This window comes from Diplotaxodon limnothrissa, linkage group LG17, assembly GCF_057381915.1.
Source record: "Diplotaxodon limnothrissa isolate DT_005_m linkage group LG17, D_limnothrissa_male_GT1.1, whole genome shotgun sequence".
In the NCBI taxonomy this organism is placed as follows: domain Eukaryota; kingdom Metazoa; phylum Chordata; class Actinopteri; order Cichliformes; family Cichlidae; genus Diplotaxodon; species Diplotaxodon limnothrissa.
In genome coordinates, this window is record NC_140612.1 from 16133253 (window position 1) to 16160906 (window position 27654).

Genomic DNA, 27654 nt, shown 5'->3' on the forward strand with positions numbered 1-27654 from the left:
TCACACTTTAATCAAAATATACAGATTTCATCAGATAGAAAACTGACAATCGCCTTTTAGACACTGAACTGTGGTATAAAACGTGTATGTACAGCTGAATGCCCCTCCCTCCTGTTACTGACTGGTCCCATTCCCACCTCACCTGACCAGGTTTTGTGATGCATTCCAGTCACCTGTGGGATCTGTCCCAATGGAAAGGCTGCAGTTATAGATTAAAGGGAACTGTGTCCTAATATGTCTCCCAGCCTCCATGTAGTGATGAACAGCATGCAGCACGTCTATCAGTTTGACAGGTGAAGGTCCCTGACACTGTGGTACACACAGCACATCCATACAAACTCCGTAATCACAACGTGCAGGGACCTCGTAAGATGTACCTTTAGCCCCTTTTCCATTTGATTGACTTGCCAGGTTTTCCATTAGGTGATAGCTCCTAATGCCAGGTACTAAAATAGTACCTACTTGGCAGGGATTCAAAGGGATCCAAACAGGTACTAAATGTTATTTCAGACTGCATGCCACCGACTGGCTGGTCAGTGCTGTCATTTCATTTGATGAGTCATGAGACCGTCTCATTCACAAAAATCTAAACCGCCACTTTTGAAACCCAGCAACGAGTGACATAGCTACAAAAAACAAACAAAAAAAAAAAAAAAACAACATGTCGTGGTTCTGAGTCTGACAAAAGGCCACAGACTGACCAGCAGGTATACTGTTGCCTCAACTGCCACCTTTGTTGCAGCGTTTGTGTCGCATACTAATTACATCACAGGGCCTTGGGAGGGGTTGCTATAACAACGATGACGCACATTAGGTAATACTCGATTGTAATGGAAAACCAGTCGATCCGAGTCGGGTTGTGGCGAGTCAATCCGAGTAGGTACTAATGGAGAAGGGGCTTTTGTCATGTTCAAATTCAGGTGCAACGCGGCTAGTTTATTTGTTTGACTCTGAAATGACCCGCCCACCTGGACCTTTGGTCTGGGTATGTAGGGAGGGAGTAAACAGGGACACAATCACCATTTTCTCCTCACCTAGTGACAAAGTGAACACACAAACCCTCCCAGCTCTACTGAAGGCACCACAATGAACCTGTTTAAATGAACCATGGTCAGCGAAGAATCTTTGTCTTTTTGAAGTTCAGTTGAACATCTGAGCAGCTGGAATGACAAAATAACAATATTCATATTAAGACACAAACAGATCAAACCAGCATTTTATGGTTTCGGAGGACTGTGGGCTTCTTCCCTGCCAAACTGTCACATCAGTATACAGATAAATTAATGCCTGATTACAACTCAGTGCTGCGTCAAAGGCACTCCAAACATCTGGTTTTGCGATTAAGAAATGAATAAAAACGTTCCGCATTCTCACAGGAAAATAAGAAAGCTGAAAACAGCTTGCAGTCTTTCTGTAGTCCATAAAACCAGAAACCTGAGGCAGACATATTTGTTTGCATCCTGAAGGCCATTTTTGGTTTCAGCTGTAGTGGATCACAAACTTATAAATAAAACCATCCAGAAAGGCGACACACAAGACAACCTGACCAGATTCACCAACTAGACAAAACATTCGTCTGCACGCCGTGAAAGGCCGAGCTCACAAAAAAAAACCTAACACAAAAACAGTTATATCAGGAATGATTAAAATATTGCTACAACATTTGATTAACACATGATTGCAAACACAGAAATATAGAAATCAAAAAGAAAAACAATGCATTTAGGACTAAAGACCCAACAAACCTGCTAAAAAGACAATCAGTTCTTGTTTCACACTACAGTAACACAGTGGTACAAAACACTAGAGACAGAAAACGCAGATATATCTGTAATACAGCTCATTAACAGTAAACCTTTTCACTTTTTTTCCCCCTCTTTCTCTTAAACATGACATAATCACAGTCATTCACACTCCAGGAATAAGGCACAGGGATCATGTGAAGGTCTAGCCAGGCTTCTCTTTACGGGGCCACACTTGGACCTGCAGGCCTGAGCGGACATCTGACCTCTGATTGATCGTTTACAAGCAGAGCTGGAACTTTTAAAGAGAGCTAAAAAGGAACAGGGTCACGTGTAAAACTTGGGCTAATTTAAGATCAAAGTAAAAGTCTGAATCTGAAAAACGTAACATCTTTGGATAAGAAGGTCGACTTTGATCCCTCGGTGTGGGAACAAAGCCCAAAGGCGAGATAAAAAAGTACATTGCTGTCTGAATTCTGACTAACCGAAGAACTCCGGCTTTATTGCAGAAAGCCTGAACAGGTCAGAACTACAACTTTATTCTCTAGTTTATAAAATTTGAGAGAATAAAGTCAGATTTCTCCTCAAGAGACCTTAATTCTGTCAGAAGGCAAAGAATCAGAAAAAAAAAAAGCAGAAGCATAATAATAATAATAATAATAATAATAATAATAATAATAATAATAATAATAATAATAATTTAACATTAATCCAGACTCTGTGTTTTCTACAGACATGTGGTGGAATGATTGGAGTGTGGTAGATACTGTCGTGCTGACTCTAAGGATTCAGATGGTGGCTCAGATTGAGGATTTGGAGAAGGAGACTCGCAGGTGGTGGTTCTCTCCCAAATCATGGTTGTGGAATTCTATGAGGGACTCGATGGCCTCCTCCACAGAGCCCACCTGGATTAGAGCCATTTTATGGTCCTTCCTGTATGAGAAATGAACAAGAGCTTCCATTCAGACTGTTTTGAGGCAAAGCAACAACAGGACATTCAGGGGAAGGATGAATAGTACCGCACACACTGAACAAGCTGCTTGGACACTCCAAGAGGAGCCTAAAAGACTGAAGGAGATTTTGGTCTTTTACTGCAAGGGGGCACAAAGTCCACAACCAAACCCATTTACTGACTGGCCAGCAATTACAGGCCATTTAAGAAATAAATAGGAGCAAACATCAGCCGGCACAATGTGTTTTCACAACATGTTCCTGAAAACAAGGACTTGTACATATGCTAATCAAACAGATTAACACGACGAGACAGACAAACAGACCGAAGGGTGTGCAGGGCTTCTTTTTTTTTTTAATGGATGACACGAATCAATAGCCACGAGTTTAAGAAGCTGAGACAGTAAAGGAGCGACTTACTGGAAGAATTTGAAGGCTTTGACCACGGCTCCTGAGCTGGCAAACAGCATCTTCAGATCATCTTCAACCACAGAGGGGCTACAAACACAAGCAAAGTAGATTTGAGGAATGCAGTTTTTTTTTCCCCATCTTGGGGTCAGCTGCACCTCTCAGTTTGGAGTAAGCTGAAGGACTTACGGAATGTTGGAAAGGTGTAAGGTGGCAGAAGGCGGGAAGATGTTGGAATAATTCTTGGAGCCGGGCTTCTTGAAGCGGTGCAAGGGGGAGTTGCTGTAGTCTTTGGTCAGGCCCTGGTCCTCGTGCCCTTCGCGAGGAAGCTGAACGCTCATGTGTTTGGACAGAGTGATGCGCAGAGGCTTCCCGTGCAGCCGCTGGCCATTCAGGTGGCTCATGGCTGTACACATACAAACACAGCCTTTTACAGCCTGAGTCTAGTTCTTCTGGTCTCCTTTTAGAGACACTGTTCCAATGCAATGAACACTCCTCATCTCTTCCTTTTGTTTTAGTCTGGAGTCAAGAGCATTTCTGATGAACTGAGGGGAAAATTAAATCTGAAGACTCATAAAGCACGGATAAAGGTTAAAACCTTTTGCGTTACCATTTGTGGGGTAAAACTGTGGAACAGTTTTCCTGTGGACCTACAGCAATGTTCAATCATTAGTCAGTTCATAAAGATGTTTCAAAAACTGCTTTTGGAAGAATATGAAACTGATAAAGTTGATCACCCATTGTATATGTAACTATACTAAATTGTATCTATCACTGTAGCTATGTTAATACATGTCCTTCATTCCTTGTTTATTGTGTGGGGTAAGTGATGATGGGAATTAGGGGTAACAATGAATAGTGGGATTCAATAGAATGTTGAACATGGGGTAGGGACTAATAAGTATATTATACTTCTCCCTACTTCATTTCAGACTTAATAATTGTAATTTCATGTCATTTAGACTATTTCGTTATATTTATTTTCTTTTTTTTGTTTTGTCTGAGCACATACGTGCGTGTATTTACATATATATTTGTATTTGTACATTTAAATGCAAGTATGTGTACTTGTATATATCGTTTTTTTTCCTGTATGTCTGAAATAAAGATACAATACAATACAAAAACTGACTTTATAATGAAACACGTTTGCTTAACCCAATGCTCACGACAACATTTCAGATGTTGAATAAACTTTACACTTCAGTTTGGGAATGTGTTTTGTTGCCAAGCTGAGGTTGAGAGTCGTGTTCACAGATCACAAGTTGATCACAACAATTATCAACTTGTATCAGTACCAGTTTATTTGACTGTCAGCCTTAGTCAGTTCTTCTTTAGTATGTTAAAATTGGGCAGGTAAAAAGACCTGAGGGAATCAGCAGAGGGCCTAATTAATGGCTGAGAGCAACGTCAACAAAATAGCAACAACCCATGACGTGCTCCCCGTCAGTGCACCAGCAGAGGTATGAGGGTATTAGTTTTGTAGACTCCAGACTAAGAATGGTTTTTATGGTAGATGAAAGACCACTGTGACAATCTGGGTTCATCAGTCATTTAAAATTAGAAGATGCAGAAACAACACATTTTTAGACATTTCTGCAACACTCATGTAGCAGCACTAACTCTTTTAATACTCTGCACATGTGTGGTTCTCAGGTGTCTCAAAATCAGAGTGTTACCTAGCTGAGCCTGTGTGCTGTCAGACATCTGAACCAGAGCGTTTTCTTTCTTGTTGAACAGAATCTTCACTCTCATGACATCTCCATAGACACCTTAAATAAAGAGGACCGGGTTATTTGGCACACAGGAAATAGAAAAGCAACCCTCCCTGCCACCAAGCCCTACAGGAAGATGTGTATTGGACTGACTGCAGCCTGCCAGGCGACTGACCCTCTGTCTCAATGCTCAAATATGGCTTTTGTGTTTGAAGGGCTGCATACAAACCCCAGAAGTGAGGGGAGCAGCAGCAAACATGACTAAAGGAACTTACAAATGCGTGAACTCAGCAGGAATTCCTGAATGGTTAAATACAGGAAAATTCAAGTGAGGAAAATTAAGGGTCAGAGGGGAAAACCCAAAACAAAACAAAATCAAACAAACAAAAACGTGTAGGAGCTATGAATTATGGGACAAAAACTAAATAAATAAAATAATAAAACAAAAGCACTGATTGAGCACTGAGGACATGCAAAATGTAAGAAACCCCAGCATGCAAAATTAAAAACAGACAATCAAATGACAAGACACAATAAATGCAGCTCCTCACAGTGTTAGGCCCAAACTAAAAATTACATTTTTTAAAGAATTAAAGCAAATATTTGCTTTCAAACTTTCTGACTCCAACTGAATGATAACTGTGTACTCAGAGCACAAAGTTTGAAAGGCAGCGCTCGTCTAAGAGCTGGACCCTGAACTCGAGAACAACACGACACATTAACGCAAAGTGTTTCCTGTTGTGTTGAAAATTCCCATTACTGCCAAAATGTCCTAGAAAACAGAAGAGTGCCCTCAGCTGATGACTGTCTCTTGAGCGATTTTCTTATGAAACTGTAAAAATGTTGCAAATCTCAAAAATATGACAAAAGTTCTTTGCAGAGTGTTCTGGCTAAATACAAGGATTATTTATCTGCAGAGAGTAAAACTACTCTCTGCAGATAAATAGTGCAGTAATGCAGCGCTGCATTAGTAATGTTCCAACTCTTATTACCACAGACTTCTTTTCAGCGTTCAGTTCTGTCTTTCATTGGCTTCATATCCATTTCAATGCTTTTTTAAGCATTCAGACTACAACTTAGTCACATATACACTAACCATCAAAAGTTTGGACACACCTTCTCATTCAATGATTTTCTTTATTTTAACTACTATCTACTGTGGAGATACAGAAATTCTTTTATTGCTGCCATATAATCTGCATCATTATACCTGCATTAATAACATTCTTTACAGCATTATTTCATCTAATAATATTTCTCACAGTATTGATACTGCATTACAGTTGTTTATTGAAGATGTCCATTTGAGGATCCTTCCATTATGTTAACTTTTATTACAAGTACGGTTGGAAGTATTTTATACACATTGCATATCTGTGCTTATTTTGAGTTGATGTTGAGTTCATTAAGGGTCTTAAGCTTCACTGGCGTGACTGTCCAGGTGATACATGCTGATGGAAACTAGAACATAGAAGGATAACTGCAATGCATGCTTACAGTACATATAATACATATAATCTAGGAATGTGTCTGGCCTGAGGCCTTAACTCATTTGGTGTCTCACTATATTTTATTCTACTTGGTAACAGATGATCAGAGTCAATTAGCCTCAGAGACCCTGAGGGCTTGAAGTTTATTACCTTGTATGGAAGCTGTTATAGAAAAGAAGTTCTATGTCTGCTTATAGCTATTAAAAATGTACGATTAACTGTGACTAATGTCTGGAACCTATTTTAATCTGTCATTGACGCCATGGGGGGTGTGTACCCCACTGCTTTATAAGTGTCCACAACATGTATTTTGGTCAGAAGACATATGTTGATGTTTTCTCCGGGCTGTTAATAAACTCAACGTTTGATTGCACTTTTCTGGGGCCTCCGTGGTTTGTGACACTGCTCTACATTGATCGATTTCGCGACACTACATAGTAGATACATACTGAAGATGTCAAATATATGGAATTATGTAGCAAAGAAATACTAAATAACTCTAAATATGTCTTAGATTCCTCAAAGAAGCTGCCCTTTGCTTTGTTGACAGTGCTGCAAACCCTTGGCCTTCTCTCAATAAGCTTCATGATGTAGTCACCTGAAATGGTTTTCACTTCACAAGTGTGCCTTGTCAGGATCCACTTGTGGAATTTCTTGCCTTCTTACGGTAATCAGGTTGGAAATATCAGTTGTGTTCTGCAGAAGTCAGGTTGGTACACAGCTGACAGCCCTATTTGACAACTGTTAGAACTCATTGTGGCAAGAACCATTCGGCTAAGTAAAGAGAAACAACAGTTCATCATTACTTTAAGAACTGAAGTTCAATGCAGTGACATGCCATTCCATCCAGTTTGCGTTTAGTTGAACCATCATTTATTTTTCAACAGGACAATGACCTTAAACACACTTCCAGGCTGTGTAAGGGCTATTTGACCAAGAAGGAGAGTGTTGGAGTGCTGCACAAGTCACCTGACCTAAACCCAATTGAGATGGACTGCAGAGTGAAGACAAAAGGGCCATCAAGTGCTCGGCATCTCTGTGAACTCCTTCAAGACTGCTGGAAAAACATTTTAGGTGACTTCCTCATGAAGCTCATCGAGAGAATCCCAAGAGTGTGCAAAGCATGAATAAATATGTATGGAAATAAAGAAAAACAATTAAATGAGAAGGTGTGTCCAAACTTTTGACTGGTAGTGTATGTATAACAGAAAACTACTGCACACCCCTGATTCAAATCCCCAGGATTGAGCTGCCACACTGAAGACTCATTTTTTTGAATGGACTGGTATGTATATAGCTTGTATAGCTCCTTTCATACAAAGAAATAAAGTGCTTTGGTGAGTTATTGCTAGAAGCTGTAGACTACTGCCAGGTAAAGTCAGTTACAAAGAGGGTGCTGTACCACAAAGAGTCTCACGATCTTCCACATTTGGTGGTCTATTTGCATCGACGCTGGTCTTCAGTTTACCCCAAAACTTTTAAATGGGATTAAAGTCAGGGCTTTGTGTAGGCCAGTCAAAAACTTTACTTTGGCTCTTCACCGAGAGTGACGTATGTTTTGTTTCAATTCCAGATACACTGAAGCGTCTCCACATCATAATACTCCCCCCACGGTTTCATCGTGGGGACAGTGCTCTTCAGGTTGTATACGTTCTTTTTCCAAACACAAGCAGTGTGTAGTCTCATCTCATCTGACCAAAGGATGCACTTCCTGAAAATTAGAAGAGGCTTTAAAAGCCTCTACTGCTATTTAGTTTCTACTTGGTAAGAAATGAAGGGTTCTGTACAAACATGACCTTTTTTGGCAAGAAAACCACTGAGGAAAAGCTGCAAATATTGTGAAAATTTCAATTCAACACACAAAATCTGACAAGACCAGTACACACCATTTTTCATTAAACCAAAAATAATGAAAAAGAGGGGGAAAAAAACCAAACAGAAACCAGAATTTTAATAAAAATTAAATCAGAACAACCATGTGGTACTGATAATTCAAAATAAGAAGCTAGTAATAACATACCGAAGAGAATAAAGAGGCAGTGGGGCGTAACTCTCTTTAAAGACAGCAGAGAAGGCAGCGGAGGGACAGGACAGGTAAAGGTGGGAGGGCAGGACAGGTGCAGGGTCCGAGGTGTTTCCATGGCAACAAATTAAAGGGGAAAAAAGACAGGTGCAGGGTCAATCAGAAGGTTAATTACCTTTGGAGGAGGGATCACATACAGATAATGTCAATATGAGAACAACATTTTTACATGAGTGCACAGGCGTGTGTGTGTGTGGTAGGGGAGGGGTCATGACATAGTTTAATATGAAAAAAAATTCCCGAATCAAAGGCAAAACCCATCTGTGAGCAAAACATCAGTGTCAGAGGAGACGAACAAACATGAAGTCAAACCGTTTAATGATGAGAATTCAGAAAGATTTCCCATCATTTAACAACCAGACTGAGGTGCACCGCTCTGTTAGTGGGGATTTCTGCTGCAGTGGCAAATCTACAACATTCCTATGCTGTAAGCGCAGGGGGTATCTGACCTGCAGCTCCCTGCAATGCCACTAAATGTCAGGTCAGGACAGTGATTGGCCTATTCAGTACCATGGATTCCTCCTTGCAGTACTTTGATGTAGGAGATGAACAGCTGGCTGAGTCACAGCAGAGGGACATAACTACTGGATCACTGCAGTGTGTACACAGGCACGTGACTGCTGCCACACACACATTTAAGAATGTGACGAATGCTTTTAAATGGATTTTAAAGACGGAGTGTCTGTATAGACAATGCTTAACCCCTTCCATTAGATTGGGAACATCCCTAACAGTGACACTCTGTTGGGGATGTTGGACTGTTAAGAACTTGCTTGACAATAGTCACATGTTTTCTATTTGGGCATATGAACCAGAGGGTGTGGGCTCCACATGACCAAGATCCTAATCCTAATCTGATCAAAAATGGACTGGAGTGGGAGGCAGACCCACCATCAGCATCCTGATGAGTTAGTCAACTGGTATCCCAACACTGCAGACTGGTGCATGTACAGCACTAGGCAGGTAGGTTTAATGTTGTGGCTCAACAGTCCATCAGCGTCATACTGGTCACAGTAGGCCTGTATGCTGCTCACAGCTGTGGATTATGTGGTAGCGTTTAGAAATAAACCGCAGTGGTGAAGAAACCACAGATGACATCAAGCCGTGTCAGAGAGAGGCGGTTCTGAGGACCACCGCTGTGCACGTTGCAGCTGAGCTGTGATCCAAGCTGCCTTTTTTTCCTTTTTTAATTCCTGTGCACTCACTGCTCCACTTCCACTAACTGATTCAAACATGAAGAACTTTAAAATCCAGGTGGAACAGAGCACTGAAAACACTTTACATCTCACTCCATGTCCAAAATACTGAATGTTCAGACCAACTGAAGCTTTAGAAAACAAAATCCTCTAAAAAAACAAACAAAAACAAAACAAAACAAAAAAAAAAAAAACCATGCAGGCTAGTCCAAAGCTGTAGCAAGACTGGTGACATCAGTGCAGGTTAGATACAATCAGATACATGAATTAACAGCCTGTAGGGAGACAATCACTAACCTCAGGATTGAGATTGCTGACCAGCAAGACAGAGTGTCCAGCAGGGATTGGATGGAATCCCAATCTGGTGGCCCCAGGGAGGGACAGAGAGGCCAGGGCTCCGGGCAGAGCGGGGACCGCAAGGCCTGGATAGGGGGAGGACACTGGGAGAGTTGAGACAAGTAAACAAAAATCTGCAAGCTGCCAGAGATGCGTCACACAACCCACAGTCATACACTAAGGCTTCAACACTTCTGGTATGTGGAGAACAAATGATAATTGCAGATGAACTGATATGGAAAATATTTGCATCCCTGAATTAAATCATGAGACCTAACTTCCTCAGGTGCAGAGGAAGGAGGGAATGCAACAGGTTTCCCATGCACAGTGATCCTGAACCTAACCATTATTTCCACACTGATAAGGAACGCGTAGACTCCTCCCTAAGGATAAGCAACTGAAAACCCTCTAAAGGCTTCATCACAATAACTCAGCTGCTGGGTCTGTCTGCAGCTGCAAAGGTCATTCTCAAAAAACAAGGTGATCACTTTTCAAAGTGTGTGTCATCTAACAGACATCCTCTCTTAGCACTGACACTCACCAGCAGGCTGCAGGGTGAAGGCTGGTGGGAAAGCGTGAGTGGCTCCAGCGTACGGTGCAGCAGAGATGATGCCTGGAGCTGCAGACAAGAAACACCGGCTGGATTTTAACTCAGCAAAGTAGTGAGATTCCACCACAAATCAATCATACAATTTTTAACCAGGATGTGTCCTTCAATGCACATATTAAACAAATATGTAGGACTGCTTTTTTCCCCCCATTCGTGCAGTATCTCTAAATAAAACTGAATTGAATTGATTTACTGGACTTTAATCAGTTTAGGTTATTACAGACAACTAGAATGATAATTTCAACTCAGTATTTTTATTCTTGCCATCTAGAGTAGTATTGCAGGATTCAGTTTGGTAATTGATCTTCTTTTGAGTTTCTGCTCATTTCACTGACTGAAACGAGCACTGAGAGCATTCTGATGCCCTTTTGACTCACATGTCATGTCTGCAGTGTCTCTGTGTGTGTCAGAGAACAACTTCCATACTAAATCTGTCCCTCAGTTCCACTGGTGTAGTACTTTTTTTTCCCCTCTTCTGCCTCAGCTGAGCACAGCTGTAGTGATGTTACATCAGTATGGTGGGATCTTACTAAAGGCTGCCATGGCCGTATGCTCCATGGTGGGCTGGCCGTCTCCAGTGGGAAGGTCTGGTCTGGTGAAGTCTCGGCTCTTCTCGTTGTTGTATTTGACGTTGAGACTGGTGAGTTTGGAGAAGCTGATCCTCAGAGTACAGCAGCCATTATAGATGTTTTGACCGTCCAGAGACTGAAACAGCGCAGCAGTAACACTCGTTACTTCTACCATTTAGTAGAAGCGACAAAAGCACTGGGAACCATCATGCTCACCAGTTTGGCCGCCTGGGCTGACGCGCCGTCCGGATACTGCAGCAGAGCCTGGAACTGATTGTTCTTTGTGAAGATGATGATCCTCAGCACGGTGCCAAACTTTGAGAAGATCTGAGGACCAAACAGCAGCTTAGTTTAGTCACTAAATAAACCAAATCCAACAGGCAGGACAACATCACGCTCAGCTCTTCCCCACAGATCAGCTGATCACCATACCGTCTGCACACCAAACTGCTAAATCTCATTTATGTTGTTTTAGCCTGCCAAGAGTTGCTGCACATCTGCAAGCCTCTTGCTAACCAACCTGTACTGCAGGTCATCATTTTATGCTGCATCTGGTTTGTTTGTGTTGCTGCTCTGTTTTGTGCCGAGTGTTGCTCGGGTTATCTTCTCTTTTCCTGCTAAAGTAATTTGTTACTTAACTACTTCTTAGCGGAATTGACAGCATGTCATTAGTGCAAACACCTGATGCTGGAGTAAAACAGGTAGAGCGAAGCACAGAAAAGGTGCGTGTTTAACTGCCGTTTTATTATAGATGAACTTTAGAACAGTCGGTTCACAGTTATTCTCCATCTGTCATGACTTTGATCAAAGCAGTGATCTACATACATGCACGCACACTGCTGTGGTGCACTACGGATACCTGGCACAGAGCATCCAGGGTAACGGGATAGATGAGGTTCTCCACCACCACCCTCAGTACTGTGCTCGGAGCCACCGCCGCCGTGTCCACGTGAGATGAACTCAGAGCCCGAAGAGCCGCCTGAGCCCTCTGAAAGAGAAGAGAGGAAAGGGGGGGGGGGTTAACAAGGTGCTAGCAGAGGGACGGAGCTGTTAAGACGCTAACAGTAGTATGTGTTACCTCCTGGTTTGGGGAGTTGTCAGTCTTGAGCTCCTTGTGGTTGGAAAACTGTACATAGACTGGATGGTGCCTGATGATCGGCACCATGGTGGAGTAATAACCCACCAGGTTCTGAGCTGCTTCCTCTGAGTTCATCTCTAAAAAGGCCTAAGAAGAGACAAGAGACACAGAACATGTAAGTTCTGCTCACGATGCAGTTCCTCAACACACAGATCTGTAGACCTGAGAGCCTTAGTATTGATCAGTGTCTCTTTGTACATGTTTAAAAAAACAACAAAAAAAAAACAAAAACAACACATCTCAATTTGAGACGCGACCAAACTAAGTTATGTTATCTGGATCCTGTGAACTGTGGATGGAAAAGAAATACACTCTCACAGGACGCTGTAGTGTGTACCTGGTTCTTGGCTTTGAGCATCAGCAGGTTGGTGACGTCTCCAAAAGGCACTCCGAGGCTGATCACCTCCGCCTCTGTGATGTCGCTGGGAAGCTTACGGATGTGGATGACCCTGGATGGCACGCTGGGACCTCTTATGTCACCTTTGAACTTTTTGCTGTCGTTGCCATTGGCTACAGAGGAGAGGAAACCGTTTTTTATTAAATGAATCAAAGCAGAGACAGGAGTCCTGGTGCTGAACACTCCCATCAGTTTGTGGTGTTTCAAACTTATTGTGTTAACACTGCTGATTCTGTCTTTATCATCCGCCTGTAAACCGGCATGAAACCATTTCTGTCCAATATTTTTTACATTTAAAAAAAAAAAAAAAAAAAGTATTTATATGAGATTAATGGATATTTCAATCTGTTCTTTCAGAGTGCAGATAGTCTGTCTGAAAATCTGAATAATAATTATTTTTCTGATCATTTTAAATACATATTTTCACTCCTGGACTCTAGAGGAGTTTTGTGTCATTCATAGTCAGGAATCTTAAGTCATCTTACACTATGAACCCCTTACTTCATCCCATGTCTGGAAAAACATATAACTCAAAACTCAATAAGCTAATATTGTCCATTAAAAGTTGTGCATTGACACAAACACCTTCGCGTGTGCAGAGTGGGTTCTGACCTGTGGTGCTCATGATATAAGGGCTGTTGGAGACGCTGGAGCAAAGTTCGTCAGATCCTCTCTGAAACAACAGAAGCACTTCAGTTTGACCTCTTCTCCTCAGTCAGTATGCACCTCATTTATACATGACAGGACAGAATTAGGATACCAAACAAGAAGTGATGCCTTTGCATTTTTGACGGGGACAGACGAGAGAAGATTTCATGAAGAGCAGTGAATGAATCTGTCCCAAACATGTGAAAAGCTCTCGCCTGCATGAGATCCTGTTTTTGCTCTTCATTAGCAAAACTTTAGAACAGTTCTGTGATTAAACTGCAGTTCCACACAAGTGAGGTCCAACGGCTTTAATTATAAAGACATCTCGCCATCAAACCAAAAAATTCGAGGATTCAAACTGTTTACAACTGTTGGGATTTTCATACATCTCAAGTTAAACTAAGTGGTGCATCGCTTAGATGTAATCCAAGCCTTCCTGGACAACAGCTGGTTAGCACAAGAGCACACAGACCCCAGCTGCTGCATTTAATTTATGCACTTCCTCTTCCGTCTACCTGCTCTGCAAAACAGCCATGCACCGACTTTTGGGATAAAATTCTGAGAGTCCTGGTACCAGGGCTTCATTTATATCTCCTTTATGATGATTATGGTGGTGGAAAATACTTTTGTTACAACAGTTGCAATAAAAATAATAAAATAAATGAAAAATACATAAAAATATTACAAATATATCATAAAATAATAGTCATCATATTTGGCAGATGGCTACAGCATATTATAGAAAGTAATGACATATTTGTTTCCCCTTTGTAAAACTGCCTAAATACAAACGAACATACACAGGATGTAAAACTATTTGCTAACATGTGACCCAAGCTGTCTCAGTGAAGTCCACATCCAGGTTTGTTAAAACCTGCTTTCCTCTGCAGAACCCTGAGCTGTACCTGACATCATCCAGCCCGGGGCAGGTTCTGGACTGCACTTCCACTGACTTCGTGTTTTAGGTTTAAACAATGTGATCAGACAGCTACTTCTTTATCCTTTGCACCAACTGTACACCGTGACATTAAGCTCTGCTGACAGGCTCAGAGTCTGATCCAAAAGTCGTTTAGTCCCCCTGCCGTGTAACTGATACATCGATTAACAGTTTGATTGTTTGTTTGTTTTTTTCCCAGGTCACAGTGGGTACAACATTTACAGCAAAAGGCAAAAGGGAAGAAAACTACACAACTTGTAGAAAATAAGCAGAATTGAGGGGCACACAGTAATGCTGCTGCCACTAGATGTCAATAAAGAAACAGTCTATAGCGGCCATGTCTTAGTCTTAGAAAGCAAAACAAGATGAATGGTAAACGCACCTTTCTGCTGTAGGTCATATTCACCCAGTCACACACAATCATACAGCACCATTAACTATGCCTAAACACTTTCTAACACACAATAAAAGACATGCTAAGCTCAATCGTTGCCCTTTCCAGCACACAATGCTTTCATGCCATTATCACTTGCTGCCTGGACTACTGCAACTCCCTATACTTTGGTATTAACAGTGATCTTTTCACCACTTGCAGTTACTCCAAAATGCAGCAGCTCGGCCCTTAACAGGTGTTTAAATGCATGAACACATTACCCCGGTCCTGTCGTCCCTTCACTGACTTCCTGTACGTTTTAGTATTGATTTTAAGATTTTATTGCCTACTTTTAAAGCTTGGCACCTGGGTAGGGCTGGACCATATCATACCATTCACGGTAATAGGACTTTGGAGTTGACGTCACACCGCAATGCATTGTGGGAGTGCGGCGCCATTTTCGGGGTCTACGAATCAAAACAAACACACTGTGTTGGAACGACGACTACAAGAAAGATGCTTAAAAGCAGCTCAAAAGAGAATGGACTGTATAGAGACCGATTGCGTCCAGAGGCGAAGCAGCGGTACTTGCAGAAAATAATGTGCATTGGAAACATGGACCCGTATGAAATACGGCCGTGGAAACCCTGAAGACCAACCGCTATTGACGTAGTCTGACATATTTTCGTACCTTGTCCGTGGAGTCAACGCGTACAAGTCATCATTCAAACAAAGGTAAGTCAGCTCGAGTACTGCGTGTGAAATGCGTTTGATTTCATCTTATTTTATATCAGGGGCAGCACAGTGGTTAGCACTGTTGCCTCACAGCTAGAAGCTCCTATATACTTTTTTAATGTGCAGCACTTTGGTCAACTTCGTTGTTTAAAACGTGTTATATAAATACCGTCACCTTGACTTGAACTTTAAGCCAGAAAAACCAACACTGAAAGCTGGTTGCAGCTCCAAAATCCGTAAGTACCAACTTTGTGGAGTGTGGTATTAGTTATGCTAAAATAGAGCCTGCCTCTATCTATCTATCTATATATATTTTTTTTTAAATGCACTCACTGGGACAGATTTAACTGCTCACTGCCAGCTATTTAAAAGTGACCCCACAGTTGGCTACAACCGTGAGGTCACACTGCTCAGTTCTGAAACCTCTTCTCCAAATTTCACTCTTTATTAGCTTGGATGAGTTCATCACACTCTGAGCTCTCTCATTAGTTCAGCCACAGTTCTCACTGCTCTGTACAGTCAGCAGCCTGACAGCCTCTAAATGTATCTAATCCACTAATCCACCAACAACGCTCAATATTCCATCTGTGACCTGTTCAGCCTGCAATAATGATTCTTTTATCCAACTACAGTCTGCTAGCCACTGTACTAATGATAACAGATGGCTAATAATAATAATAATAAATTTATATAGCGCTTTTCTAGACACTCCATGTGCTTTACATTTCCACTATTCATTCACTCTCACATTCACACACCGGTGGAGGCAGCTACAGCTGTAGCCACAGCTGCCCTGGGGCAGACTGACAGAAGCGAGGCTGCCATATCGCGCCATCGGCCCCTCTGGCCATCACCAGTAGGTGGTGGGTGAAGTGTCTTGCCCAAGGACACAACGACCAGGACAGAGAGCTGGGGATCAAACCACGGCCCCCCCCCCAATGTAGCTATCATGTAATTGCTAATAGTAAACGGCTAATGTTACCATATGTGTCAGCCAGGTTAACATGTATGAAGACCCTTTAATACTTCAGTGTTAATGAAACAGGACCTTTACTGACCTCTGAACTTTCTCCTTAAGTCCTGTTCAGTGTTATGAACGTTAACTACTCTAGCTGTTAGTGAGGACGAGCTGTGTGTCTGTCTCTGAAGTTGTGTTTCAACTAGAAGAGGTAAAGACAGCACTGCTATAGATGTTGTTCCAAATCAGGACCTTAATTCAATATTAAATGTTATTACTGAGAGTAGATTTTCAAAAGTCAAAACTACTAAAACACCACCATGCATGTCCTACATATTCTACTGTGCACCAAACTTCAGGCTAAAGTCGTCACTTTAAATTCTTTAAAGAACCTTTAATTTGCACAAAGTTTATGTAGTTACAATTAACACATTGGCACAGTTACAAGTTACCTTTATCACAAAACATCCGAAGCACTCGAACTCCTGAGCTTTTCAGTTGCCTACAGCTTTGTAAACTGTATTTTTGTGACTGCTTATAACAGGCAGGTTTTTATTCAGCTGCCTCGAACATGCAAACCTGGAAAATAAGTTTGTCTGTGTTGTAAGAAATGCAGATTGGGTGTGGAACATGACCTGTGGGGATTTAACATGTACTTATTAAATGGACTGGTTCTTATATAGCGCTTTTCACAACTTGCCTCATTCACATCCATTTATACAAGCACTTTCTATCATTCACACACACATTGACACTGCTCATGCTCAGTGTCAATATGTGAGCAGATTTACCACCGCCCCCCCAAAATACGTTTCTGATATTGCCAGAATCTTTCCTCATACATGAGCCCAAGCAGGAGGTTTTATGTTCACAAATTTGTTGTCAACTTCGTGATCAGATGAATAATAAAAAGCTGCAGAAACCTGAGCCCTGCTCTGTCTCCTGTGCCACCCCATCCAGCCCCTCTATCGCCATCTCCATCTGTTGTCTGACAGATGCCAACTGCCAGCCTGCCCCATAACTGAGGAGCAAAACAAAAGAGCCATAGCTGTGTGCATCCACACAGACATCTGGTTTTGACAGACTGTTACAGTCAAACTACAACTCTGTTTATCCACATGTAATTACAGAGGACCTGCTGCTTCCTCTGGAGCCATACTGCAAATGGAATAAACTCAGGGAAAGCTCATCACTAATGTACAGACCAGAGTTTGGATGATCATTATGTGCCCAACTGTAATCCATTTAGACTGAGGGGGAGTTGTTTTTGTCTTAGTTATGTGCCTGCCAGTGATTAACGCAATGGCTGACTCACCCCAAAAACACTTTAAGGGGAGGATGAAGTACAAGAGAAGAAAGAAGGTGACAAAGACAACGCAGACAACAAAGACAAAGGGGATGAAGACAACACATTAAGACAACGTTAAAGCAATAGGTCTTCCACTCATCCATCACTCAAATTCAGGTAAAGCACATTACTCTACAGTGAGTCATTAGGAAAAGTACATTTTTCTCCATGATGGAATGTGGACCGAGAGTCGATGACAAAGTCATAGAAGCACTAGAACCTGCCTGTAACCAGGTAGGACAAATAGTTGACTCTCTCTCCAAGGCGCTCGTAAGGAAGTTGCTTCGTGTTAAAGGGTGTTCTTCTTCACAGTCGACGAGTGCTCAAACATCCCAGAATGCAGATAATCAGATATCAGCCAAATGTCAGGAAGTTTCCCACATGTGGGAAAGATCTTGATCGTCCCAGAATTACAGCATTCCAAAACAAGGATCCCAATGTAGTATTCCCCTCTGATCGTAGCGGAAGTTCAACACAAACACAGCCAGTGTTGGCTTTGTGGTGGCTGGCTTGATAAAACCTAACACTCCAGCTGAGCCCCTTTTCCATTAGTACCTACTCGGATCGACCTGCCATGGTTTTCAGGGTTTTTCATTAGGTCATAATAACTGGTACTAAAATAGTACCTGCATTTTTCTCAGGGAAATGGCCACAAAAAACAATGCCGTATTCCTCAGTCTGATGAAAAGTCACAGGCCAAGCAGCAGGTACATCATCGCCTCGACATCCACCTTTGTTGTAAAATTCGCATTGCAAAATAATGACATCAAACTCAGACATGCTGATATAACAATGACCACGCACAATCGGTGGTACAAGATTGTAATGGGAAACCAGTCGATCCAAGTAGGCACTAATGGAAAAAGGGCTTTGGAGATAGAAGGTATCACCACAGTGGTTCTCAGCTTTCTTCATTAAGAAAGCTGAACCCATCTGCCATGTTTTCTCCTTCAGGCTCTGAGTGTTTATATAAAATGTGGTATTTCACATACCATGCAACTCTGCACAAAATGATCCCTATGAATGCAGCCATTAGAGCTCTGACTAGATGCATTTAAACATTACAGCTTGATGCCTCATGGCCTAATAAAGGAGACATGGTAATTGTTTGACACAGATCAAAATTAAAGAAATGTGATTGATTGACAATAAATACCATGATTAAGTTGCTTCGCTGCAATTTCAGCAGTATGAAGGTGCTGCACGTATTCTAACGGAATACATGCAATACCAGCTCAGAATGGTTTTAAATGACTTGCCTGAAGACAGAAAGAAACAGGAGAGCTGTAATCATCAAAGAACATCCCTCCTTCTCAGATCTCCTCCTGCTCTTAGATCGCAGCTATTTGTTACCTTCATGTGATTTTGGCTTAGATTCTAGCTTGTATCGACAAACACACTGAACGTGACTGCCAAAGAGTGACCTGAGGAATGTGAGTATTGGCTGCTGAGATGTCACACACATTCACAACTGTGAGCAATACTTTTTCGGTAACAGAAACCTTAATAAAACAACTAGAATCACATGAACTGCCGGGCTTCAACTCAAGCTGCGACTTTATTTTGGTAGGACCGTGCAAACAGTGGTCCAAAGAATCTGAATTTATAAAATGATGATGATAATAATAATAATAATAATAATAATAATAATAATAATAATAATTATTATTATTATTATTATTATTATTATTATTATTAATAATAATAATAAGGCTGCAATGATTTATTAAGTAATTCTAATATTAAAAAAAATACAAATAAAAATTTGGCACAATTTCTTTGCTCTGTAGCTCTGTTGTCACAATGGAAACACGAATGCAGGCGTTTCACCCCGATCTGCGATTAAAAGCAGACCTGCAATACAAACGTATTTAACAGCTGCGTGTGAAAATAAAGTCTGAAAACATTAAGCCTAAAGTTTTAAACACACACATGCAGAAGAGTAAAGAGGCGGAGCAGTTACCGAGACGGGAGCTCGAGATGAGTGAAAGAAAATGTGTTTCTGGAACCCAAAAACAGCAGCGCTGTTCCTGTAACCACCATTAAAACCTTTACTGGGAAAAAGCTCGCAGGAGCCCTTCATCAAAGCACCCGATCAACAAACTCCAATTTAAATCCAATAAGGACTATTTGTTTTACATAGAGACAAATCGGCAGTATGCCTCCAGAAGCTGTATTAAAATATGCAGATCAACTGACGACTGACAGTAGCCATTCTTTTATACATATAGCCATACCACAGCAAACAGGGGTGAGTCTAAAGGGGGCCATGGGGTGTACTAGACCATATTTACTTCAAGGCTTTTGAAACATTCTTCAGATTAAAAGTGAAATAGTGTAAAATATTTTATTAATTAATTTACATTAATATTTAAAAATGCAGAAAAATGTTTTTTTCACAAGCCAATAAAAATGTACATTGGCTAGTAAAACACTGAGCGACTGATTATTATTATTATTATTATTATTATTATTATTATTATTATTAATTTTGATCAACATCTACACTATCATAAAGTCCGTTTTCAGCAGCACAAAAACCTGTCTCCTATTAATGTCAGAAACTCTTCCAAGAACACAGAGTAAAGGTTAATTTTTATGCCTTAGTGTACATTTCATGTCTTATTTTTATTTGACTGTACTTGACATCATTTATATATTTTTACATTCAAGAAAATCGTTTCTTTAAAAATTTTGACTTTAATATGGCATCTTGATGCATTCTCAATAATGAATATTTATTATTGCTCATTAATAAGATAAGCATTTCTTACCCGATTAATCGATGGAATAATCAGTAGATTACTCAATAAAATAATAGACAGCTGCTGCCTTAAAAAATGTGTAAAATAGAAAATTAATGCAATGTTTAATTAGCACCATGATTAGTTTTGATTACTACCTTGAATGGCCTGAATAAGAATAAGGATGCGTTTATGTAGAAATTAGTGTTGATAAGGGTAATGTGCTGATGCTGTCAAGGGGGCCTTTTCCATTAGTACCTATTCGGATCGGGTCGGCACGGGTCGACTCCATTTTTAGCGCGTTCTATTAGGTGGTGGTACCTGTATGAATCGATGAATGAAGCAAGATGTATAAAGCTATTGAGTGCTCAGGAATAGAAAAGCGCTATACAAGAACCAGTCCATTTAATAAGTACATGTTAAACCCCCGCAGGTCACGGTCACAGATCCACACCCCATCTGCATTTCTTACAACACTGACTTATTTTCCAGGTTTGCATGTTCAAGGCAGCTGAATAAAAACCTGCCTGTTATTATGCACAATAAGGATGAGTACTTCACATCTACTGCTTACAAATAAACGTCTCTGATGCCGCTATAATATCATGTTCTATTATTCATTGTGCTCCTGAAGAATGAAAAGCAGCAGTCATGTACCTGAGGACTTGTTGTAATCTGACACGCGGCTTCAATGCCGGAAAAGTCAGAGAGATCAAGCAGCATTCCAGTTTAATGACTGAATACAGACCTGCTGAACACCAGGGAGTCACTGTTTACGATATTTGTGCTTATAGTGTACTAGCCAATCACTAAAGCCGAAGGAGGCACTTCACTTCAGACCAACTTATTTTTAAACCCAGACAAGGTTTAGGTTTTAATAAGCTAAAGGAAAATTCTTATTAAATAAATTTGTGAATCATCTTATAGCAACTTATTGACACTGCTGGGTTATGAAGAATATGGGGAGTTTTTTATTAACACCAATATTAATAGTGAAAATTATTACATAGTCAGCCATACAAGCACTTTTTCTATGCTCAAGTTCTTTCTGAGGCATGTTGTATAAAGTGCTTTGAGTGCTCAAGTAGAAAAGCACTATATAAGAACCACTTACAATCACATGTGGCTATATTGATACTCCTCTCCAAACACTGGTAAGGACAAAATAGTGGTTGTAGCCACTTTTCACACACTCTTCATCTTAACACGAAAGCCAGCAGGTACGAGTTTGATATAGGCGTCTGCCAGCTAGCTACTAGAAAATCTGTCATTTGTGCAAACATTGGTAAGGACGACTGAAGGAAGAGCTTCAAACCATTACTCTTTTTTTTTTTAATTATGCATCTAAGAAAACCACTCTTTTAGTTTGGTATTTGCACTGGAGCTTCAAGGCTATGTTGATGATGCTGTTCCCTTCAAACAACATCCAATAATTTACAGATCAACATTCGTGTTGCCTCATTTACACTTTCACACCATTTTAGTCAGTGAGTTCGGCTGCACTTCAAATGTAGTACAGCAAGTATGTCACAGCACCATTTCTGCCGCAGCACCACACTCCTACGGATTTTAACTCTGGACTTTTTGAGTCCTTGCACTGTGTCTGACCTCATTGTCGGAGAAGCAGAGCATAGAACGTGGACACAAAATCACCTGTGAGAATCACCTCTGCCATCAAATTAAGAATGAAAAACAGTCTGCTGTTTGTGTATTAGTGATTTGGTACTTGGACTATTTTAATACGGATTCCTAGTTCTTATCCCTAATGCTGGAGGACGGCTCTGACGAGATCTTTTAGCAGTTAGGAAATACAGGGAAATATCGGACATTTCAACATGACACTTCATCATTGTCCATTTTTCCCATCAGACTGTACATAGGTTAAATAGGGGATTTGTAAAGTTCAAGACACTCCCAGATCAACACATTTCTTAGACATAACTGGACCACATGACCTTTGCCCAGCTGTGAGAGTGTTCTGAGCACAGCTGGTTTAGTCAGTGCTTTTTAGCAATCAACAGCATCTCTGAGTGGACTCAGAGAAGACTTGATTAGGAGTTACAAAAACACTCTGCAGCCCATCTAGAACCTGAAAAGCACTCACTGCAGGAGACTACTTTCAAAGTGAAAGTTCTGATGTGATGGACTTTTCAACAGTCCACAGGAATGACAACAAACATCCACAGGATCTTTGCTGAGTGGCTGATTTGTGCAACAGCAGTAGCATGCTGCTTAAGAGTGCATGCATGCATGTGCATGTTGCTGTTGAATAAACTGATTATCCACAGACCAGTTTTGGACTGTACCTGAGGTCAAATTACTGCTGGGCTTTGGGCATTCAAAAGACAGACAAGGGAGCCACCTCCACAACGATTAAAGGAGAAAGCTCTGCACTGTTCCAGATGGCAGCATCTCCATCTATTCAGACACTCAGTGATGACACAGCAGCAAACAAAGCAAGAAACCAGACAGAAAGGAAGAGGAGGAGGAAGCAGAGGTGCCTACCTTGGTGCCAACTGTTATATCGTGGTGGACACTGCTGTGAAGAAAAGACAGCGTGTTAGAGGCAGCCAGGGAAAACTCGAACACAGAATGAGTCTCACTGAGGTATCAAAAAAGAAAAAGAAAGGTGATGATGTTGAAGACTGTGCGGGAGCAGGTGGACAGAAGCCGAGAGAGGCCGAGCAGGCAGCAGCGATCGGCAAGGGACCGATAGCTCGGCGGGTTGGTTTGCCCTGCAGATGGGACATCTCTATTCAGCACCTGCTTGCCTCAGTGTGCACCTCACCTTTTCCATAAAAACCTCACGGCAACCTCAAGTGTTTTTCATACAAGATCCAAACGGTGATAAGAGAATGAAGCAGAGTCTGAAGCAGACCTTTTCCACAAGCAGCACATGGATACTAGCTCCACGCAGCCTCCAACTGCTCTGACTGCTACAATAGTTTGGTGACGGTGGAGGTGCTGCCTATTGAGACGCAGCTTTTTGAAGCCAGTCAGAGCCACTTGCACCTCACTGAACCCTGCACCCTCTTTTCCATCACCAACCTTTTTCCTTAGGTCAGAGGTCACAGGAGTGGCCGCTCAACCCAAAAGCTTGAGAAGTTCTGCTGTTTTTGAAACCAATTTTTGCAGTTGGACATTAGAACACTTGAGGCACTTAAGACCCGAAACTTGTGTTTATTGCTTATTCACTATCATAATTTCTCATTCAGACCAAATCATTACAAAGCTCCAGCAACCAACCAGTAAAGGCGGCTGTGAACACTGAGCAGCTGAAGCGTCTTGCCAGTCACATGGGATATGGTCACTCAGTACAGGAGATACAGGATGCGAATGTGCTCCACAGCTGCTTTATCAACTATGGATAGGACTGAAATCCTAGACCAAGTTCAACTAAAACTAAATCAATAAAAAGTGTGATGGATTCACAGTGAACAGATGAAGAAATTTTTTTTTACTGCCAAAGCAAACCATCAGCTCTTATCAGCAAATCATCAGATGACCAGGCTTTGATAAGCCGGGATGTGTAGAGAACTGACAGAGTGTACTGACCCGTGGTGTGAACACAGTCAGACACACACACACACACACACACACACACACACGATGCTCCTTTGGTAACAGGAGTGCTGGTGTCTTTCTGTCCATCAACACTAAGCTTTGACTTCAATTCTAGTTCCTGTCTGTCGGGAACATGGTGGCATCCCGACGGCCCCTGTTACACAGTCTGTAGAGTCACAGTTATCAGAACAGCTGCTCCTAACAAAAAACAAAATAAAACGCACAGACATTTATCCCAAATCCGTGTGGAGACATCAGCATTGCACTACAATGCATTTGAATACACGGATATTGCCGTGAAAGTCAAGCAATGCTAACAAACTATTTGAGGGCTCTGGGAGGTCTTTGCAAAGAAAATACATTTTTTAAAGAAAATACATTTATTGGCTTGTGAAGAAAATTTATTTATATATTTTTAAATATTAATGTAACTGAATTAATAAAATTTTTTACACTATTTCACTTTTAATCTGAAAAATGTTACAACATGTTACAAAAGCCTTGAAATAAATATGGTCTAGTACACCCCATGCCCCCCTTTAGACTCACCCCTGTCTGCTGCGGTATGTCTATATGTAAAACAACAGCCTGCAGCAGGCTGTATCATTGAAACATGTATCAGACTGAATGAATAGTTCATCTGCATATTTTAATACAACTTCTGTAGGTATACTGCAGATTTATCTCAGTGTAAAACGAACAGTCTTTACATATGGAGTTTGTTAATCGGGTGCTTTGATGAAGGGCTCCTGCGAGCTTTTTCCCAGTAAAGGTTTTAATGGTGGTTACAAGAACAGCGCTGCTGTTTTGGATGCTACAAATAAGTTTTCTTTTACTCATCGTGAGCTCCCGTCTCGGTAACGGCTCCGCCTCTTGTGTGTGTCTGTTTCTGTTTAAAACTAGAGGCTTAATGTTTTCAGACTTTATTTTCACACGCTGCTCTTAAATGCGTTTGCATTGCAGGTCTGTTTTTAATCGCAGATGGGGGTGAAACGCTCGTGTTCTTGTTTCCATGGTAACAACGGCGCGCTACAGAGCCGTGCATTAATTGAAGCAAAGACTTTTTTGGAGAATTTTTCGAATTACTCGATAAATTATATTCCAATTCAAGAAATTCCTTTGTGTAAAAAAAATAAATAAATAAATTTAAAAGCACTACTATAAGCACACAGTGCACAAGTCCACTGAACAGCAGTTTGACTTTCTCACACACAGGTACTATATCTACATCCTTTCTGCTGCCGCTTTGACTTATCAACATGGACTGCAGGCTATACTCCAAACATGACTTGTTGGTGTTGTTCACCCCCCCCCCCCCCCCCACAAACACACAAACTTCCATCCAGTATGCTCAAGTTCCTCACTTTCCCCTTAAAGAGTATGTTTGCCTGTAGACAGAGGTGAGAGTTACGTAATTGTGGAACTGATTTATCGGATGCAAGTCAAAGGAAACCTGCCCTTTTTCACCCACAGCTTTTTGGAGGAAATGTACAAACAATGGGTCAGTCTCAAAAATAAAGGTTTGCTGAACAAACCTACCCAAAGACGCCTCGATATGAAAATGAATAAATGACACAAAGAGCTTGGAACAAACTAAACAAAAAACAAAACGCGTTTTACACACTAAGGTATGGCCCAGAGCAAGTGAAAACCGGCTGGCCAGGCTGAGGCCCACACCACTGTGCTCAATGAGGAGCAGCTGGAAGAGGAGCCCTCGGGGCAGGGATGAGTCCTGACGAAACACAAATATTCCATCAGGGCCGTGAATGCTCCACAGCCCCCTGACTGAAGCTGAAATGACACGCATTATATTATGAGTGGACACAGCTACCGGTGTGATCAACGCTAATAACGCTGCTATTTTTCCCCGTCAGTCCACACAGTTTAACAGCAGCAGGCTTACAGGCCTCACATTCCCTCCCTCCACCAACAAAGCTGCTTTCTCCTATTCACCATCGCTGCAACTGAACTCTGTGAAAAACAGCCACTTTTAGGCCCTTTCCCTAATCCAGCAGACTAAAGCAAGACACCATCTACTTTACATCTAAACCTGAGCACACACTCAAAACAAAATCACCCCCAGAAAACAACACACGCACACTCCTGATGGCGACTTCTACGAGTGTGTTACAGCTTTTAAAAATGCACTCCAGATGAAACATGACAATTAGGAGTTTCACAGCAGTCCTCTCTCGCTCACACACACACTTTAAAGTACAGTTTCCGCATTTAAAGGATTAGAGGGCCAGCTCCATATTTCGGGACACACGACACAAGTGACGCTACTTTATTAATTTATGCTTTTATTAGTTTTTTAAATTTTAACTGTTACTGTTTCACGTGAACGACTGCCTGGCAAGATAAACCAGAATGGGCGTGAGCCTCTAACCTGTGTGCTCTGGTTACTTCTCACCGCTCATGTATCCTATACACATCACCAACAACCTTCCAAAACGTCCCCGAGCAGAGCCTCAGCGGGTAACCGGGTCGCGCTTCAGTGCGGCCGTGATGTGGGACTTTGGAAAAGAGAGGTAGGTGCCCGCAAAGCACGGCCCACCGTGAGCTAACAGCACAGCTAACTGTGCTAGCCTCGCTTCCTGCTCCCAGCACAAAACTCACTTCTGCGACTACTCCGCGACAGCAGGAGCGCTCCCTGCACACTACAGCGCCTCCGACAAACCCCGGTGCTCCCGGGTTTCCATGAAAGAGCAGAAACGACATTTAAGCGGAGTGTCACCGTGAGACTGTGGAATAACTCACCCGTCCATTGCACAACACGGAACTACAGAGCAACAGGTCCCAACAGCAGCCAACAGGGACCCCGAGCACCGCCGCTTTAAACGGACAAGATGGCGTCCGTCGTGAGGACTCGCTGATTGGACGGCTCGCAAAACTGGTGGGCGTTCATGGGCAAAATCGTACGTTGATTGGCTGGTTGGACCCAAAATACAACAACAAAGAAGCGCTATTCCAGCGAAGATTTGCTATGAGTAAGATACACGCATTCACGGGAAAAAACGGATACACGTTTTACTCTGTGAAAGTGGGCGTTGTCCCGACAAAACAAACTGATTATATGTCCGAAAGGGCACCTGAACACTTTTATATTTGATTTTGAATCTGCAACATTAATGACAAAACACTAAAAAACATTTTGAGTATACTGACCAGAAAACGGGGGGGGGGGGATTTAGAAGATTTAGCTTGTATGTGACAGTGAATTTTATTGTGTGGTGTAAATCACAGTTCATTCTGTTCATTCGACAATAAAACCTCTTACCTTTAAACCTGGGGAAAAGGGGGATGCTTTGTATAGTAGTAACCCTGTCTTTTCCGTGCAAGCAAGGCTAGCAGTGCTTGCCCTGTGAAATCTGAAAATACATCAATTACAAAGTACCAGAGTCCAAGATCAAGACGATTAAAAGAAAAAATAACAATAAAAGACAGGAAGCACAAAGTAATGGAAATATATATTTTAATTTGGTCCGGTTTGACTTTTTAAATTGTGTGGAATAATGTGTTTCACTGTCCCCAAGACATGATAACAAAGCCCAGAAGTGCAGGAACTTGGTGGTATCCAACTTTAATCAACCTATTTCTGCGCTTCACACAGGAGCCTGTTGAACTGGTGTCATATAACAGGTTGATAAATAATTCCTCCATGTCCTACTTGTGTGCTTGAAAATGATACAGCTGAACACACAAATAATTC

The 27654-nt window shown here is 41.6% G+C and overlaps 1 protein-coding gene across 5 annotated transcripts; it reads right to left on the reverse strand.

Moving 5' to 3' along the window:
- On the reverse strand, positions 1 to 26750 carry LOC146614768 (polypyrimidine tract-binding protein 1-like). Of its 5 annotated transcripts, none has more exons than XM_085375328.1 (15): positions 26703 to 26750; positions 22884 to 22917; positions 13248 to 13308; positions 12576 to 12748; positions 12179 to 12325; positions 11960 to 12088; positions 11317 to 11427; positions 11062 to 11236; positions 10463 to 10540; positions 9883 to 10025; positions 8327 to 8360; positions 4781 to 4873; positions 3291 to 3507; positions 3114 to 3191; positions 1 to 2675 (listed from the first exon to the last, which is right to left on the reverse strand). In XM_085375328.1, the coding sequence occupies exons 1-15, from the start codon at positions 26708 to 26710 to the stop codon at positions 2543 to 2545; spliced, it is 1614 nt and encodes a 537-aa protein (XP_085231454.1). In that variant the 5' UTR covers positions 26711 to 26750; the 3' UTR covers positions 1 to 2542. The 5 variants fall into 5 exon arrangements, with proteins under 5 accessions (XP_085231454.1, XP_085231455.1, XP_085231456.1 ...); XM_085375329.1 differs by having other exon boundaries at positions 22884 to 22914; positions 26703 to 26712; XM_085375330.1 differs by lacking the exon at positions 22884 to 22917 and having other exon boundaries at positions 26703 to 26734.
- Between the last annotated feature and the right edge of the window lie 904 nt (positions 26751 to 27654).

Coding starts and splice junctions, on each gene's coding strand:
- LOC146614768 (XM_085375325.1), bottom strand. CDS start 26,663: ATGTCGTTTCTGCTCTTTCATGGAAACCCGGGAGCACCGGGGTTTGTC. Junction 12,749..13,247: donor TTATATCATGAGCACCACAG/GTCAGAACCCAC, acceptor TCTCCTCTGTAG/CCAATGGCAACGACAGCAAA. Junction 3,192..3,290: donor TTACACCTTTCCAACATTCC/GTAAGTCCTTCA, acceptor TTGTGTTTGTAG/CCCCTCTGTGGTTGAAGATG.